At 43.5% G+C, this 15,000-nt stretch overlaps 1 protein-coding gene across 2 annotated transcripts in view; it reads left to right on the top strand.

Moving 5' to 3' along the window:
* The window catches only part of GLE1 (GLE1 RNA export mediator), an 89,318-nt gene that overhangs the window by 23,922 nt on the left and 50,396 nt on the right, over positions 1-15,000 (top strand). For both annotated transcript variants that reach the window (XM_085854700.1, XM_085854699.1), the window contains exons 2-3: positions 6,958-7,104; positions 7,366-7,497. In XM_085854700.1, coding sequence (XP_085710826.1) covers positions 6,958-7,104; positions 7,366-7,497 — 279 coding nt within the window. The remainder of the gene's footprint in view (positions 1-6,957; positions 7,105-7,365; positions 7,498-15,000) is intronic.

Raw genomic sequence — 15,000 nt, 5'->3', positions numbered from 1 at the left:
TGTTCTTTTGTGAATTCTCAACTTTAATTGTTGATTTCTTGGTGTTTGTGAAAACGCCTTATTTCTCTCGATAAAGTTTACTGACTTGTTTTCTTGAGTTATAATGGCGGGTGAACGTTTCCGTGTCGAGATGTTCGAGTCACTAACTCGTAAACAGGCTGTTTTTTTTCTTCCCTCCCAGTGAGGTGGAACTTAACGATGTGCTTTCCGCCATTGGTAACATCGTTGGTTTTCATAATATTCGTGCTGCTTCTTGCATCAATAAGAAGTTTGTGGTGTTTGTGTCGGAGGAACACATGGTCGCCACGGTGGTTGAGCATGGCCTGTTCATCGAACCAAACATTTACCTCTCTGTGTTCGCTTTACAGGCCCCAACAGTTAAAGTTAACATTAATAATATTTCACCATTTATAAGGAACCAGGACTTGTGTAACCAGTTGAACAAGTTCGGTAAGGTTGTGTCGAGGATTTCAATGGTGCCGATGCGTAATGTTAGCGATAAATGTAAACACGTCATGTCCTTTAAAAGAGTGGTTTATATGATATTACCTGAAAATGGTAAAACGCTGAATGTTGTACTCAGTGTAAAAACCGACGGGTTTGAATATAAAATGTTTGCCTCCTCAGAGGTTATGACGTGTTTTGGGTGTGGAGCTTACGGGCATGTGAAGAGTGTTTGTCCCAATGCGGTTACACCGCCAAAACGTGAAGGTGCGGTGAGGAACGATTCTTCCTCACCACAAACTAATGGGGAGAAGGTGAATCGGGAGCCGAGCCTCGCCCCCCACCGGCTGAGGTGTTCGACGGATTGGACTCGTCCACCCCAACCGGCGTTGGAGAGAGGGTGTGTAATCGTGACGTAAATAATCTACCACCACCAAACGAGGAAGTGAAAGTGGTTGCTTCCTCTCCTTTACCATCCACTGTACAGGACAGTGTGGACGATATGGAGTTATCTGTTACGGCTAGCAGGAAAAAAGGCCAAAAACGGTCAAATGTTGATGCCTTTGATGCTAAGGAGCAGAATAAGGTCCAGATCGTGTCAGGCTCGGTGGACCTCCAAGGTACGTCTCACATTGGAAACCCCTTGGTGGTACCGGAGTCGTGTGCGGATATGGAAACTTCGCTTGTTCCACTGGCCGACTCCGAGCGAGACACAGAGAACAGTGAGGTATCTCAAGATGTTTTAAGTGTTCGTCCTGTTCGCCAAACTTGTTCAGACGAGTTAACAGCTATGTCTGACAGTGATGGAGAAATAGATAAAGGGGAAAATCCCTGTGAGTTAAATGTCAACCCCTCCCTCAAAGATGATGATGTAAGGGTTATAGAGGGGAAGGACATGGACAAGGCAAATTCGGAGGGGTCCATAAACAGAGCAAAACTTTCTGTTGAGCCAAAAGTAAGTGTTCCACAAGTAATAGGAGAGGCCATAGATGAAGCACTTGATTCAGATGAAACCTCTTATACCCCACATTTTAGTGCTTTAAGCTCTCAAGAGGATGAATGGGGAAACAATACAACCTTAGTGTCTCAAGAAAATGTGATTAAATTCCTGGATGACACATTCAGGAAAAGAAACGTAAAAATCAAAGATTACTTCCCGAATTTACACGATTTCATTAAAACTGCAAGGAGTATGATTTGTGAACCTTATCGGGTTTAAAACATGTCAGAGCCTCAGTTCCAAAGGTTAAGGAAATGTGTTACTCGGGCTGGTAAAGAGCTTCAAGAATAACTAACTGAATGGAGATAAAAGTAGCATCTCTGAACATCAACGGGGGCTGCAGTTGTGTGCGTCACCTCCAGGTATTTCAGCTCTTCCAAAATGAAAACATTGATGTGTTAATGCTACAGGAGACGCATGCAAATCGGTCTACTGAGGATGAGTGGTGTAAAATCTTTCAAGGTTGTCTTTTTTTCTCGAGTGCGCTTGTTGAGGCCAAGGCTGGTGTGGCAATAGTGTTGCATCCTCGACTCCAGCCTTCGGAGATAACTTGTAAGGAAATTTGCAAAGGTTACTTACTGTCTGTGCAATTTGTCAGTAGTAACCTAAAGATTTGCATGACAAATGTTTACTGTCCTAGTGCTAACTCTGAAAGAGGTGCCTTTCTGTACAAGTTGGCAGAGTTTGTAAGCACCATTGACTTAACCATGTTGTTGTGTCTGGGGGATGACTACAACTGCACCCTCAACCTACAACTTGATCGGAACACTTGTGAGCCTCATCCACCCAGTGCAAGGCCTTTGGCACAGCCAGTCAAAAAGTTTTTAAACTGGTGGATGTGTGGCGGGTACAAAACCGTGATATCCGTCAGTATACATGGGTTTGTGCATCAAGAAATGCTTTGACGATGGCTCGCCGAGACAGGTTTTATGTTAATCATGAAATGGCAAACATTGTTAAGAACTCTTATATAAGGCCGTCTGGTTTTTCCGATCATCACATGATTGTTATGGTGTGTGGCTTTCCTCATCATGTCTGTGGAAGTGCATATTGGACTTTTAATTTGAAACTTTTACAAAGTGAACATTTTATAGAAGCTTTTAAAATGGTATGGGAAAAATGTGAGTCACAAAAGGGTTCATATTTGAACTTAAGACAACGATGGGACTGCACAAAGACCCAAATCAAATGTTTTTCCAACAATACTGCTCTTACAGCACATATAACACTTTTGGTGTGATATCTGCTTTAAAAAACGATATACTTATCTGTGAGCAGAAAGCTGGATTGTCGAGCGTGAATGTCCAGCAGTTGTCGGAGAAAAGGACCCTTCTGGCTGAAATGGTGAAAGAGCGGGCGGCCGGTGCATTCGTCTAACTGCGGAACGAAAAAATCCAACTTGACACACCAAACAAAGGGTTCTTCAATTTGGAAAAAATGGTCAAGACCTCTTAACAAATCCATGCTTTGCGCTCTTGTGGTGGTGATTTGTTGACCTCCCAGAGTGATATCAAGCATGAACTACAAGACTATTTTTCTAAACTCTTCGCAAAAAGACCTGTGAATGGGGAGAACAGGAATGCGATGCTTGAACAGCTCCCTTCTCTGTCTGTAGACCAACAACAATTTATTGAGCCTGGCATTTCTCTTGGAGAACTTACTGCTGCGCTCAAGGATAGCAAGGATGGGAAAGCCCCTGGACTAGACGGCCTTCCGGCTGAATTTTATAAGGCTTTCTGGAACATTCTAGGCCCTACTGTTCTTGAGGTCTTTCAGGAGAGTGTTGAACAAGGTGAATTGCCATTGAGCTGCCGGAGGGCAGTTTTGTGTCTCCTTCCGAAGAAAGGAAATCTACATGAGACCGCAAATTGGCGGCCTGTGTCACTCCTCAACACGGACTATAAAATATTGTCAAAAGCACTTGCAACCCGTCTGAAGGAAGTCATCTCCTTCTTGATTGGCACTGATCAATCATACTGTGTTCCAGAACGTTCCATATACAATAATTTTTTTTTGGTGAGAGACTTGATCAGTCTTGGTCGAACTATATCTCCTGGTTTTGGTTTATTACTTTTAGATCAAGAAAAAGCTTTTGACAGTGTTAACTATTCTTTTTTTGTTTGATGTATTAAGGAGATGTATTATTAACAGGGTTTGGGGAAAATGTATTAACAGGTTTGTTATATGTATTATGACATTATGAAAATGTAATGTTTGATGTATTAACAGTGTTTGGGGAAAAATTTATTGCTTATGTTAAGTTTTTGTACAAAAATGCATCTTGTCTGCTGAAGGTTAATAATAGTCTTTGTTACCCCCTTCCCCTTTCAGCGAGGCATCCGTCAGGGCTGTGCGCTATCAGGCATGCTCTACAATCTATCCATTGAACCTTTATTAGTTTTACTTCGGAACTCAGTGTTTGGAGTCTCTCTTTCACAAAACTCCAAAGTCGTTGTTTCAGCTTATGCTGATGATATTTGTGTTGCATTGGCAAATCAAAAAGATGTTTGTGAGGTCTCTCGTTGCCTGACCCAGTTTGAGCTTGCTTCTACTGCAAGGGTAAATTGGAAAAAAGTGTAGCTTTCTGGGTGGGCCCCAGATTGCCTTCCTTGTCCCTGCCTGTTTTACCAGGAGGAATACAGTGGAATAGTGAGGGCTTTAAATATTTAGGCTTATTTCTAGGAATTGAAGCGTATGAACAAAAAAATTGGGAGAACTTCCTGGAAAAAATTAAATTGAAACTGGCAAGGTGGAGAAGATTGTACCAACTTCTCTCACTTAAGACATGGGTATCAATCATAAACAACCTGGTGGTTCCATTTATTTTGCATAGAGTTATCCCACTTGAACCTCCGAGATACTTGGTCACAGGCATTCAGAGGTTTCTGACTGATTTTTTTTTTCTTCTGGGGTGGCCACCATTGGCTGGGCCCAGACGTGGTCTGCAGACACCAAAATATGGGTGGTCAAAATCTGATGCATATCCCAAGTCGGATAATGGCATTCCGGATTTCCACGATCAAGCTCCTACTGTACAGTGAGTGTGTTCCTTGGCGACCTCTCACAAACGCCTGTTTGCAGAAAGTGGAAGGTCTGAAATATGACCGTGAACTTTTCCTCATCGACCTGCAACACGTTGACATGTCTCAGCTCCCCAGTTTTCATCAGAGCCTTTTGAATGCTTGGCAAGTCCTCGAAGTGCAACGTTTAGAGGTATCATACGATGCCCAAAAGTTTGTACATGAGCCATTAGTTCGGAATCCTTTATTCTCTAGAATTTCAACCTCCAGGTCATTTATGCATTGTTTCGCCAGTGTTGGAATAAACAGAGTGCGAGACCTGTTGCATCCATCCTTGAATGCCTGGCTACCTGTAAGCTCACTTTCATCAAAAACTGGTGTTCGTTCTGCTCGTATTGTGGAAAATGTCTTGAAAGCAGTAATTCAAACCTTTCATAGACTAAACATCAGGTGGACTGGGGTGGATGAAGTGGTAGACTCACGTCTCTATTTCCCTGAACTTCAAATTGCCTCAAAAAAACGAGGGTGTGTTCTCCTCAAACTTAGAGGAACTTGGTGTTTCACGTCATGGGGAAAACGGCAATCTACAACATATGTCTGGAAGCATGTATACCTGGTTTTACAAAACTGTTGAAAAATCGGTGGAATGAGACCTTACCTGCTGGAGCTTTTTTAACTCCAGTGTGGAACAAAATGTATAGTTCTCCAACTCTTGTGTTAACTGGAGACCTGGATTGGAGACTAGGACATCAAGCCCTGGTCACACAGACATTACTCCAGAAGTTTAATTCTGCTGTTCCAATTTCTTGTCCTTTTTTGTGATTTGATTGAAAGTGTTGCCCACGTTTTTATTGAATTTAAGAGATTGGTACCCCTCTTTCTCTTCCTTCAACAGCTTTTCTATAAATTTAATTTTGTTTTTTCCTTTCCAGTCTTTATTTATGGAATCGGGGGGGGGGGGGGATTATAAAAGTAAACCAGTCCTCTCGTTTTTGTCTTTTCTGTTGGGCATTGCTAAACTGGCAATTTATAAAACCAGGAAAGCAAAATTGAAGGGGGAAAATGCAAATGTGCTTGGTTTCGGCACGAGTAAAAATAGAGCAGGCTTATCTTTCGAGCCTGGATATTGTGGGTGATCAGTGGTACACTGATGAGGTTCTAAGTTTCTTTTCGTGAGGAATCTGTTTGTAATGTGTAAAGTACTTACTTACTTTTTTGCATATATGTATTATTCTATGGTGTGTTTGACATGTACAGACACCCTTGCTTTTGTTGAATTTATTTTTGCTGTAAAATTGTTTGGATTTGTTTTTATGGAGTGTGCTTTTTCTGGTGTGTTTTGATACTTTTATAATAAAAGCATACAAACGTCATCTGTCTCTCTGTCTCTCTGTCTCTCTGTCTCTGTCTCTGTCTCTCTCTCTGTCTCTCTCTCTCTCTCTCTGTCTCTCTCTCTCTCTCTCGGTCTCTCTGTCTCTCTGTCTCTCTCTCTCTGTCTCTCTCTCTCTCGGTCTCTCTGTCTCTCTGTCTCTCTGTCTCTCTGTCTCTCTGTCTCTCTGTCTCTCTGTCTCTCTGTCTCTCTGTCTCTCTGTCTCTCTGTCTCTCTGTCTCTCTGTCTCTCTGTCTGTCTCTCTGTCTCTCTGTCTGTCTCTCTGTCTCTCTGTCTCTCTGTCTCTCTGTCTCTCTGTCTCTCTGTCTCTCTGTCTCTCTGTCTCTCTGTCTCTCTGTCTCTCTGTCTCTCTGTCTCTCTCTCTCTCTCTCTCTCTCTCTCTCTCTCTCTCTCTCTCTCTCTCTCTCTCTCTCTCTCTCTCTCTCTCTCTCTCTCTCTCTCTCTCTCTCTCTCTCTCTCTCTCTCTCTCTCTCTCTCTCTCTCTCTCTCTCTCTCTCTCTCTCTCTCTCTCTCTCTCTCTCTCTCTCTCTCTCTCTCTCTCTCTCTCTCTCTCTCTCTCTCTCTCTCTCTCTCTCTCTCTCTCTCTCTCTCTCTCTCTCTGTCTCTGTCTCTCTCTCTCTCTCTCTCTCTCTCTCTCTCTCTCTCTCTCTCTCTCTCTCTCTCCCCCTCTCCCTCTCTCCTCTCTCTCTCTCCTCTCCCCTCTCCCTCTCCCTCTCTCTCCCTCTCCTCTCTCTCCCTCTCTCCCTCTCCCTCTCCCTCTCCCCTCTCCCTCTCCCTCTCCCCTCTCCCTCTCCCCTCTCCCTCTCCCTCTCCCTCTCCCTCTCCTCTCCCTCTCCCTCTCCCTCTCCCTCTCCCTCTTCCCTCTTCCCTCTTCCCTCCAGATCCTTCAGTATGCACATGTTCTTCCAAAAACCTCTGCTTTGTTAATCCCCCAAAATCCAGCCTTTACAACCACCTCCACTCATTTGTTGCTCGTTATAAATGATTATGGACACCCTTATCTTCCAACTTTTCGCTGAAAAAAAGACATTGTAATGCCTATCAATAATAATGTTAAGCTCACGAGGAACTCACGTTCCACTGCAAACCTTGTATCCTATTAGCCTGGCCGAGGGCAGAACTCTCTATCACTCCAGCTTTCACCACACTTGGTCAAATTTCTTGAGAAGGTGACAGAAAATGAGGAAGTACTCAGCACTCCCAGGACTGACACCTCACCTGCACCAGAGTCCATCACACCACATGCACAGGTGAGATTGTTTTGGCATTGAAGAGTGATTATTTTATGTTGCTTCCCCTACATTTTGCACACAAAACGAGTGCCTTGTCATTAGTCCAACTTTGTGATTTAGCACCATACTCATTTTCCTTTCCTTCAACATTTTTTTTTTTGAAGCAATATTTTGCTTATGTTTATCATCTGAAAAGTTCATGTTTCAGCAACTTTATTGTGGCAATGTATAAAATTGCTATGGTCATTGTCTGCATGTTTCTGTCTGCCTCGTATGCAGGATTCTCTCAATGGTTTCTCTGAGCGGCTGTCTATCCGATCCTCTTTCAGTGGAAATTTCCTTGCTTGCAAACAAAATGAAATAGAGGATTCTCTGGTGGAACACGAGCAGCAGTGGGACATGAAAGCAAAGGTCAGTTTCTCTTCCCCCTTCACCAACCTCCCATTTATTAGCTTGCTCGCATTCAATAAAGGGGCATTTGCGTTCAAAAAGTACCTTAGTTTGTTCTGCCATTTTCCCCTCACTTAACTTTGCAAGTACAGCATGTCGATAATTAATCGACATCCCCTTCTGATTCCCCTCCCAAAATAATCTATCTATATATGTACAGAACAGTGCAACAGTCTCATGCCGCCTTGAAAATAAACATCTTTTTTGTCACATTGGTATATTTTGTTAATTAAAAGGTGTTGTCATGATTATTGTAGAGACCTAGGAAAGAGCTGTTCCTTATGGATGGGAGGAAGAGGAAGCAGGACTTAGAATGCGGCTGTAGACCACACAAACCAAACACACAAACATACACAAATGAAGAAATGTAAAAAAAAATATTGTTCCGAAAATGTACCTTTGGTGGGTTAAAAAGGGATGAATATTAGTTCGCTTATCTCATAATATGCATTCTCACATCTGTTGCATTGCATTACCTCAATTTGAATTGTCAGAGATCGTGTCTCGGGAGAAAATGCCTTTGACTTCTATCCCTCTCCCAGTTTGTAATTTCACTTTTAAGTGAACTTCAGTTTTGCTTGTTTATGAAGGTATTGCTGTTTTGGTGCAGCCAAAGGGCTCGAGCCATGATTTCGGAAGTCGGCGCATTAATTGGAATAAGTAGGCGTGTTTGCGCCTGTGGGTTTGAGGAAGCACGTTGTTTGGTGCCCGTCAGAATTCCCCCTGTTCTTTTCATGCCAATCGCGTTCTCTTTCATTGCGATTTTAAAAATAAATGTGTTTGGCTTTGAAGACTTGGTTTTTAGGCTGACAGGACGTCACTTCAGACATTGATAAATTGGACAATCAAAAGTGTTTGACACGTCCCGAGGTGTTTGACACCTCAAGATACATACTATCAAAACATACTGATGAGGAAAAGATACATACTATCAAATCCAGTTATAAATTAGAAAGGGCAATCAGATTGCAGACCCTCAACAGGACTTGTTTTGTGTAGTTTTGTGTACTGGTGTGTTACGTAATTGATAATAGACATAACTAGAACTGCCACTTTATAACTGCTGGCAGTGATGACCGAGTACCAAGATGTCCCGCTTTGATCGGACACCTGACCCTGACCCATGACATTAAAAAAAAAAATTCAATTGAATTTAGAATGGGATTAAAATATAATCAGTTCAAATCAAATGGAAGACCAAATAGGTACAGTCCTCCATTGAAGTAATCAGAAGGAACCCGAACAAGCAAAAAGTAAAGATGAAGTCATCAGGAGGAACCTGGATAGAATTCACATTTCAGCTGCTGCTCCTCTACCCTCAAACCCATCCAGGCACAGCCAAGTTCGCCTTTACAAAAAAAAAAATCAAAAAGAACCCAGATCAAAAAAATTAAATAATTCTTGCTGCCAGACCATGTGTCCGATCAAGTTGAAATTTAAAACATGTATTCCCCATCACGACTAGATCATAATTGTGAAGTTTCATGTCGATTGATTAAGAGAAGGTTCCAGAGAAAATATTTAATATTTTTCTTCAATCCAATATGGCTGCCAAACCATGTGACCTATCAATTCTTGCTAAACAAACTTGTACACCCAAGACTTGGGGAACATTTGTGTGAAGTTCCCCTCAATTTGTCCAGCTGTTCTGGAGAAATTTTTTTTAATGGGTTTTAGGGTAAATCCAATATGGCTGTCAAACCATGTGACTGATGATGTCATCTGTGTGAACCTTTTCTTCCTCATGGATAGGTGGTCACACATGTAAAGTTCAATCGATCTAACAACTTGATATATTCAGCCACTTCAGAGAAAAGGATTTTGAAGTTTTTTTTTTTTTTAAGTAATATCGCTGCCGAATCACGTGACTGACGAGGTCATCGTTTTTTTTTTTTTTTTTTTTTTTTTCTGTGGACCATTTTATCCCTCGACCCTGAAAAATTTTCATACTAATCAGATGTAGCCTTTGACATCGTAATGAAGGCACCTATGATGTCATGCAAATAAATCACGCTTATGAGGAGTACTTGCTATGTGCCCCATTTCAATTTTTTTTCTTGGTATGGTTTCAGAGATAGAGATCCAAAGTTTTTCCATTTTTCCAACATGGCTGCCACACCACGTGACCTTTGGATCATAATTATATCATTATATCATTCTACATTCAGTAGTCGGACCTATGGTGAAAACTTTGTCTCAATCCGACAAGCGGTTGCAGAGAAAAACACGAAACTTCTGTGTGGACAAACAAACAAACCCAAACACAATACCCTCTCCCTTGGTAAGGGTAAAAATCGTAAGCATTTAACCTTCCCCCCCTCCCCCTCCGCAACCCCTCACCCCCCCCCCAAACCCCTCCCCAGTGGTGCAGGAAGCGCGTTGTCATTCTAAATTTACCGGACTCCTTGTTTGGTCCACTTTGCGAGACCCTCGTGTCTTGCTCGGATGAGACCCGGACTCATTACAATGTAGAAACGTATAATTTGTTGAACAGTTATGATTTCATAGGGGGTTGACATGGCATGGGGGTTGAAAGTTATAAATTCATAGGGGGATATGTGTGTATATATATATATATATATATATATATATATATCATATACATATATATATATATATATATATATATCATATACATATATATATCATATACATATATATATCATATACACTACCGGTCAAAAGTTTTAGAACACCCCCATTTTTTCCAGTTTTTACTGAAATTTAAGCAGTTTAATGTTTCAATGTACAGTAATCCCCCGTTTCTCGCGGGGGTTACGTTCCAAACCCTCCTGCGGTAAGTGAAAATCCGCGATGAATGGACGCCTCCACAAAACACATTTTAAACACATTTTAATCTCAATTAAACGCATAAAGAAAACATTTGAAGCATAAAAATGCTTACTGTAAACTCAGTAACGTTGCAAAAACATTGTGTTGGGCAGTTGCTGGCGTTGTTTCTTCATGGTGGTGAGGAGAGTTTTATAGGTTGCCATTGCGCCATCAATAGCGTCTTGAATTGCAACGCCCGAACCATAGAGGGATCCCATGCTTCAGCCATCCCCTGCAATTCTTTGTCCGTTTTCGCCATTGTTGCTAAGCGTTCAAGTGATAGGCCTCCGTCGTCGTGCTCCTGCGATGGATCAGATTGTTCCTCCTCCTCCTCCTCCTCCTCCTCCTCCTCCTCCTCCTCCCCCTCCTCCTCCTCCTCCTCGCATGCAGACTTCGTAAGCTGAGCCAAATCCTCGTCCGTTAATGGGTCAGAGTTCGTTTCGATGAGGTCATTCACTTCGTCGTGCGTCATGTCGTTGAATCCTCCTCCTAAAATCTTCGCCAGCTTGACCGCCTTATCGATTGCCGAATGGTGAATTTCGTCTGGAGAAAAGGCCTTGTATTCGTGGACGCATTCTGGCCACAGCTTCTTCCAACAGGCGTTTAAGGTTTCTTTTTTCATTTCTTGTAGAGCCTTCTGAATTATTTGTAGACACGTTGCTATCGTGAAATCACGCCAATACGCCCTCAGAGAAAAATTGTCGTCGGAATCCATGGCCTCCACGAGGTGCTGCAGGGCGTTGCGAATGTAAAGCGCTGATGTTGGCTTCGTCCTTGATGTAGCGTATGGTCAATTCATTCAAACCGTAATGGCGCCCAACCGCAGCAAACGTTTTTCCTTTGGGCGGCATCGTAGGGCTTGTTATACCTTTTGCAGATATAACAGCCGAAGATACTTGTGGCATTCTTTCGACAATGGAAATCAAATATTGTTCGGAAAGTTCTTCCCAACACTGTTGCAGAAGTTCCCACAAATGTGTTGCACTTCAAGGTTGCTTTGCTTTCACCCTTCTGTCCAGTTCATCCCAAACCAGCTCGATGGGGTTTAAGGCTGGAGACTGTGCTGGCCATTCCATGATTTGAAGCCTACCGTCTTGTTCTTTTTTTCTAGGGTAGTTCTGACATAGCCTGGAGGTATGTTTTGGGTCGTTTTCTTGCTGTAGGATGAACCCCTGACCAACTAGGCGACCAGAGGGTATTGCATGGCGCTGAAAAATGCTGTGGTAGCCCTTTTGGTTCAGGGTGCCAGTCACTCTGTGCAAGTTGCTGACTGTGGATCCAGCAAAAGAACCCCAGGTCATCAGGCTTCCTCCTCCATGTTTGACAGTTGGTGTCACACACTGAGGAACCATCCTTTCGCCGACTCGACGGCGTACAAAACCCTGCTTGATGAACCCAAGATTTCAAATTTTGATTCATCGGTCCACAAGACCTTCCTCCAGTTTTCAGTCATCTACCTGACAGTGCTTCATGGGAGAGGAAAGCCTCTTTTTCTTATTTGCCATCTTAGCAATTGCTTTCTTACTGCCACTCGACCTGTAAAACCTGTAGCTCGAAGTCTTCTCTTCACAGTTGAAACTGAGACTTCCTTACTTCGACCAGTGTTAAGCTGTGCTTGAAGCTTCTGTCCTGTTAGCCGCCTATCACGCAAGCTGTTGACTCTCAGAAACTCGTCTTCTGGTTATGTTGTGGCTTTGGGTCTGCCAAACCTCTCCCTGTCAGTGCTTCCTCCAGTTTCCAAGTGCCTTTTGATGGTGTAGGAAACTGTACTCACCAACACTGTGGCTTACTTTGCAATATCTCTAAAGGAAAGACCTACACTTTTTAAGGGTTATAATGATCTGTCTGTCTTCCTTTGTTAATTGTCTTTTTCTCGCCATTATGATAGCAATATACTACTCACTGCAGTGCAATATCGTCCAAATAATGCTTCAGATGGTGTAGCAACATAGTTTGTTCCAACACTTCTTTTATACAGACAGAAGGGTTGTAACTAATCAATAAAAGTTGGAACACGTGTAGGAATTGTTTGCATCAACTTTGAAGGCTTAATTTACTTCCATTGTTGCAGAACAGCTGCAGTTGCTAACCCATTACTTGTTCCCTGAAAAGGGCCTTTTTAACAACTCTGAAATTCACATTATTTTTCAGTTTTTGGTAACCTAAACTTTTTTTTGTTAACCACTGACAGTTTACTGCTTTGTTTTGTACCATTTCCGGTTATTCACTGGACTTGAACTGCTTAAATTTCAGTAAAAACTGGAAAAATGTGGGTGTTCTAAAACGTTTGACCGGTCGTGTGTGTGTGTGTATATATGTATATATATATATATATATATATATATATATGTATATATATGTATATGTATATATATATATATATATATATATATATATATATATATATATATATATATATATATATATATATATATATATATATATATATATAGTTATGGCTGTGGAAATTTGCAATACACCGGAAAGGTCCTCAGGTTAAATATATCTAAGTTCATGTGTTAGTCCACACCCGTTGTTTAGAGGGAATATGTGTGTTTCATCCGGGCTGCGATGCTTTGAGTTAGCCATTTTTCTTTACCTGTCATTATTTTGGAACAACCACGCCATCTCAACAACCACGCCATCTCAACAACTACGCCATCCACACCACAACGCCACTAAAGGAGCAACGAAACCAGCCCCACCCCAATTTCTCCTCCGGTAAACAAGTTTGACGGTTGGAAACCAACTGCCGCCCCAATTTCTCTGGAATGTTCCTCCCCCCACCCACGCGCCATGAAGGGCAGGGCGGGCGCAGGAGAAATAAAAGGGCAAGAGGAGCACCTGGAAAAGCGAGAGCGGATAGCAGAGACTTGGGGCAGTCGTTTGGAAGTCTTGGTCGGCGTGGTCTTGGTCCAAGTCTGTCGTGGTCCAAGTCTTCATCGTAGACAGACTTGGGGCAGTCGAGTGGAAGTCTTGTCCTAGTGGCTGTGGGGAGAAGGCGTCACGACCTGCCCACCGTTGCAAGGCCCGAGATCAGGCGCGACTACGCTAGTTGTCGTGGGGAGAAGGCGTCACAACCTGCCCACCGTTGCAAGGCCCGAGATCAAGCGCGGCTACGCTAGTTGCCGTGGGGACGAGACGTCGCGACCTGCCCACCGTCGCACCATGAGGGTGCGGGTAAGACCCTTCGGTCTCGTGGGCCTTTTCGGTCATCCACGGCCCACGACCATAAATATCTACGGACCCCGTCTACCCCCTTGACTGTGAGGGAGGTCTTTCTTTGTTTTTGTATACATGCTGTGGTGCCATGTCCTGCCAAGTAGAAACTGTGTAAGTGCTTGTAAATAATAATTATAGTCGGTCGTATTGCTTTTGCATTCTATTTGTTGCGTGTATATTGCATGACTGCCTTGCTTGTGTTGTGTGTGTGTAATTGAAATAAATGTCCTTGTGTGAAATGTATCCCATTTGTTGCGTCCTTTCCCCATTGGAAGTGCCATCTTGTATCGTGGAATGAGTAGTGGGTTTTGAACGCCCGGTAAAGAAGAGAATCTGATCCGTCGAGGTCGGCGATAACACCGCTCGGTTATCACTGTAGCACGGAACGGACCGCTTAAGCGGTTCGTGTCCTCTGCCGACCTGCGGCGAGGTACGATCGCCCGGTCGACCACTCGCGCAGGTACTTAGGTAGGTCGAATTTGGCGAGCAACCCTATCCTGCCCGGGTGGGCAATTGGCACGATCGTGGTGAGGTTAAACCCCCACCCATGACTGGCTCCTGGTGGTAGTTCCAAGGAGGGTCACGACTGAATTGTCCGACCGGTGGGTGACGCGGTTGCGATTGGAGTTACGCAATCGCTCACACGCTTGGCAGGCCAGAATTCGTAACACTGGTGTCCGGGAGTGAGATTCGAATCCACCCCGTCTCCAACTAAATTCACGGGAATCGGTTCAGGGGTGAGTGGAGCGACCCCCCCGATTCCCACCAAACACGAGCAGTTAAATTAATTCCCTTCCGAGAAATAATATGGAGTTTCAAGGCGAGCGGGTGCCAGGGTTAGAAATGAATATGTGTTTGAATATAGAATCCATGGCCCGGGATGGTACTTCTTGTAATTTTAATCCGTGTGGGAGCTCACACTCATATTCTGAGCACAAACTTTGCCGGCAAACGGAGTCACAAGATGGCGGCGCGGCTGCACTTCAGCGCAGCACAAGGCGTGAGCGGGCTGCTATTAATGGCGCTACGAACGGCACGACACGAGGCGAGCGCTCCCAACAACAGTTTCAAACCACGGGATCATGGCAGGAGGCCGGAGCATGCATTGACGGGCTTCGGAGACAAGTGTCGAAGTCCTTGCAACGGTGGAGGAATGGTGACAATTGTATAGGGGAATTACACTCGTTTTCCTTTGAGTTGGACGAGGCACGGCGGCGCGTAGACAGGGTTCATGAGGATTACGTGCGTACGGAGTCACAACAATTGGCCGATGCGCAGGAACGAGCGGAGAGCGAACTGAAGAAAAGAAAGGAGGAGCAGATTGGTAACTCCCAGGATAGGAACAGCTTGGAGGAAGAATGGAAAACCGAGCTCGAAAAGAAACAAAAAGGAGCACGATTTGGAAGTAAA

Source organism: Eptatretus burgeri, chromosome 14, assembly GCF_056783735.1.
Source record: "Eptatretus burgeri isolate ZD-2024b chromosome 14, Ebu_testis_v1, whole genome shotgun sequence".
Classification (NCBI taxonomy): Eukaryota; Metazoa; Chordata; class Myxini; order Myxiniformes; family Myxinidae; genus Eptatretus; species Eptatretus burgeri.
This window is presented reverse-complemented; position numbering and strand designations above follow the sequence as displayed.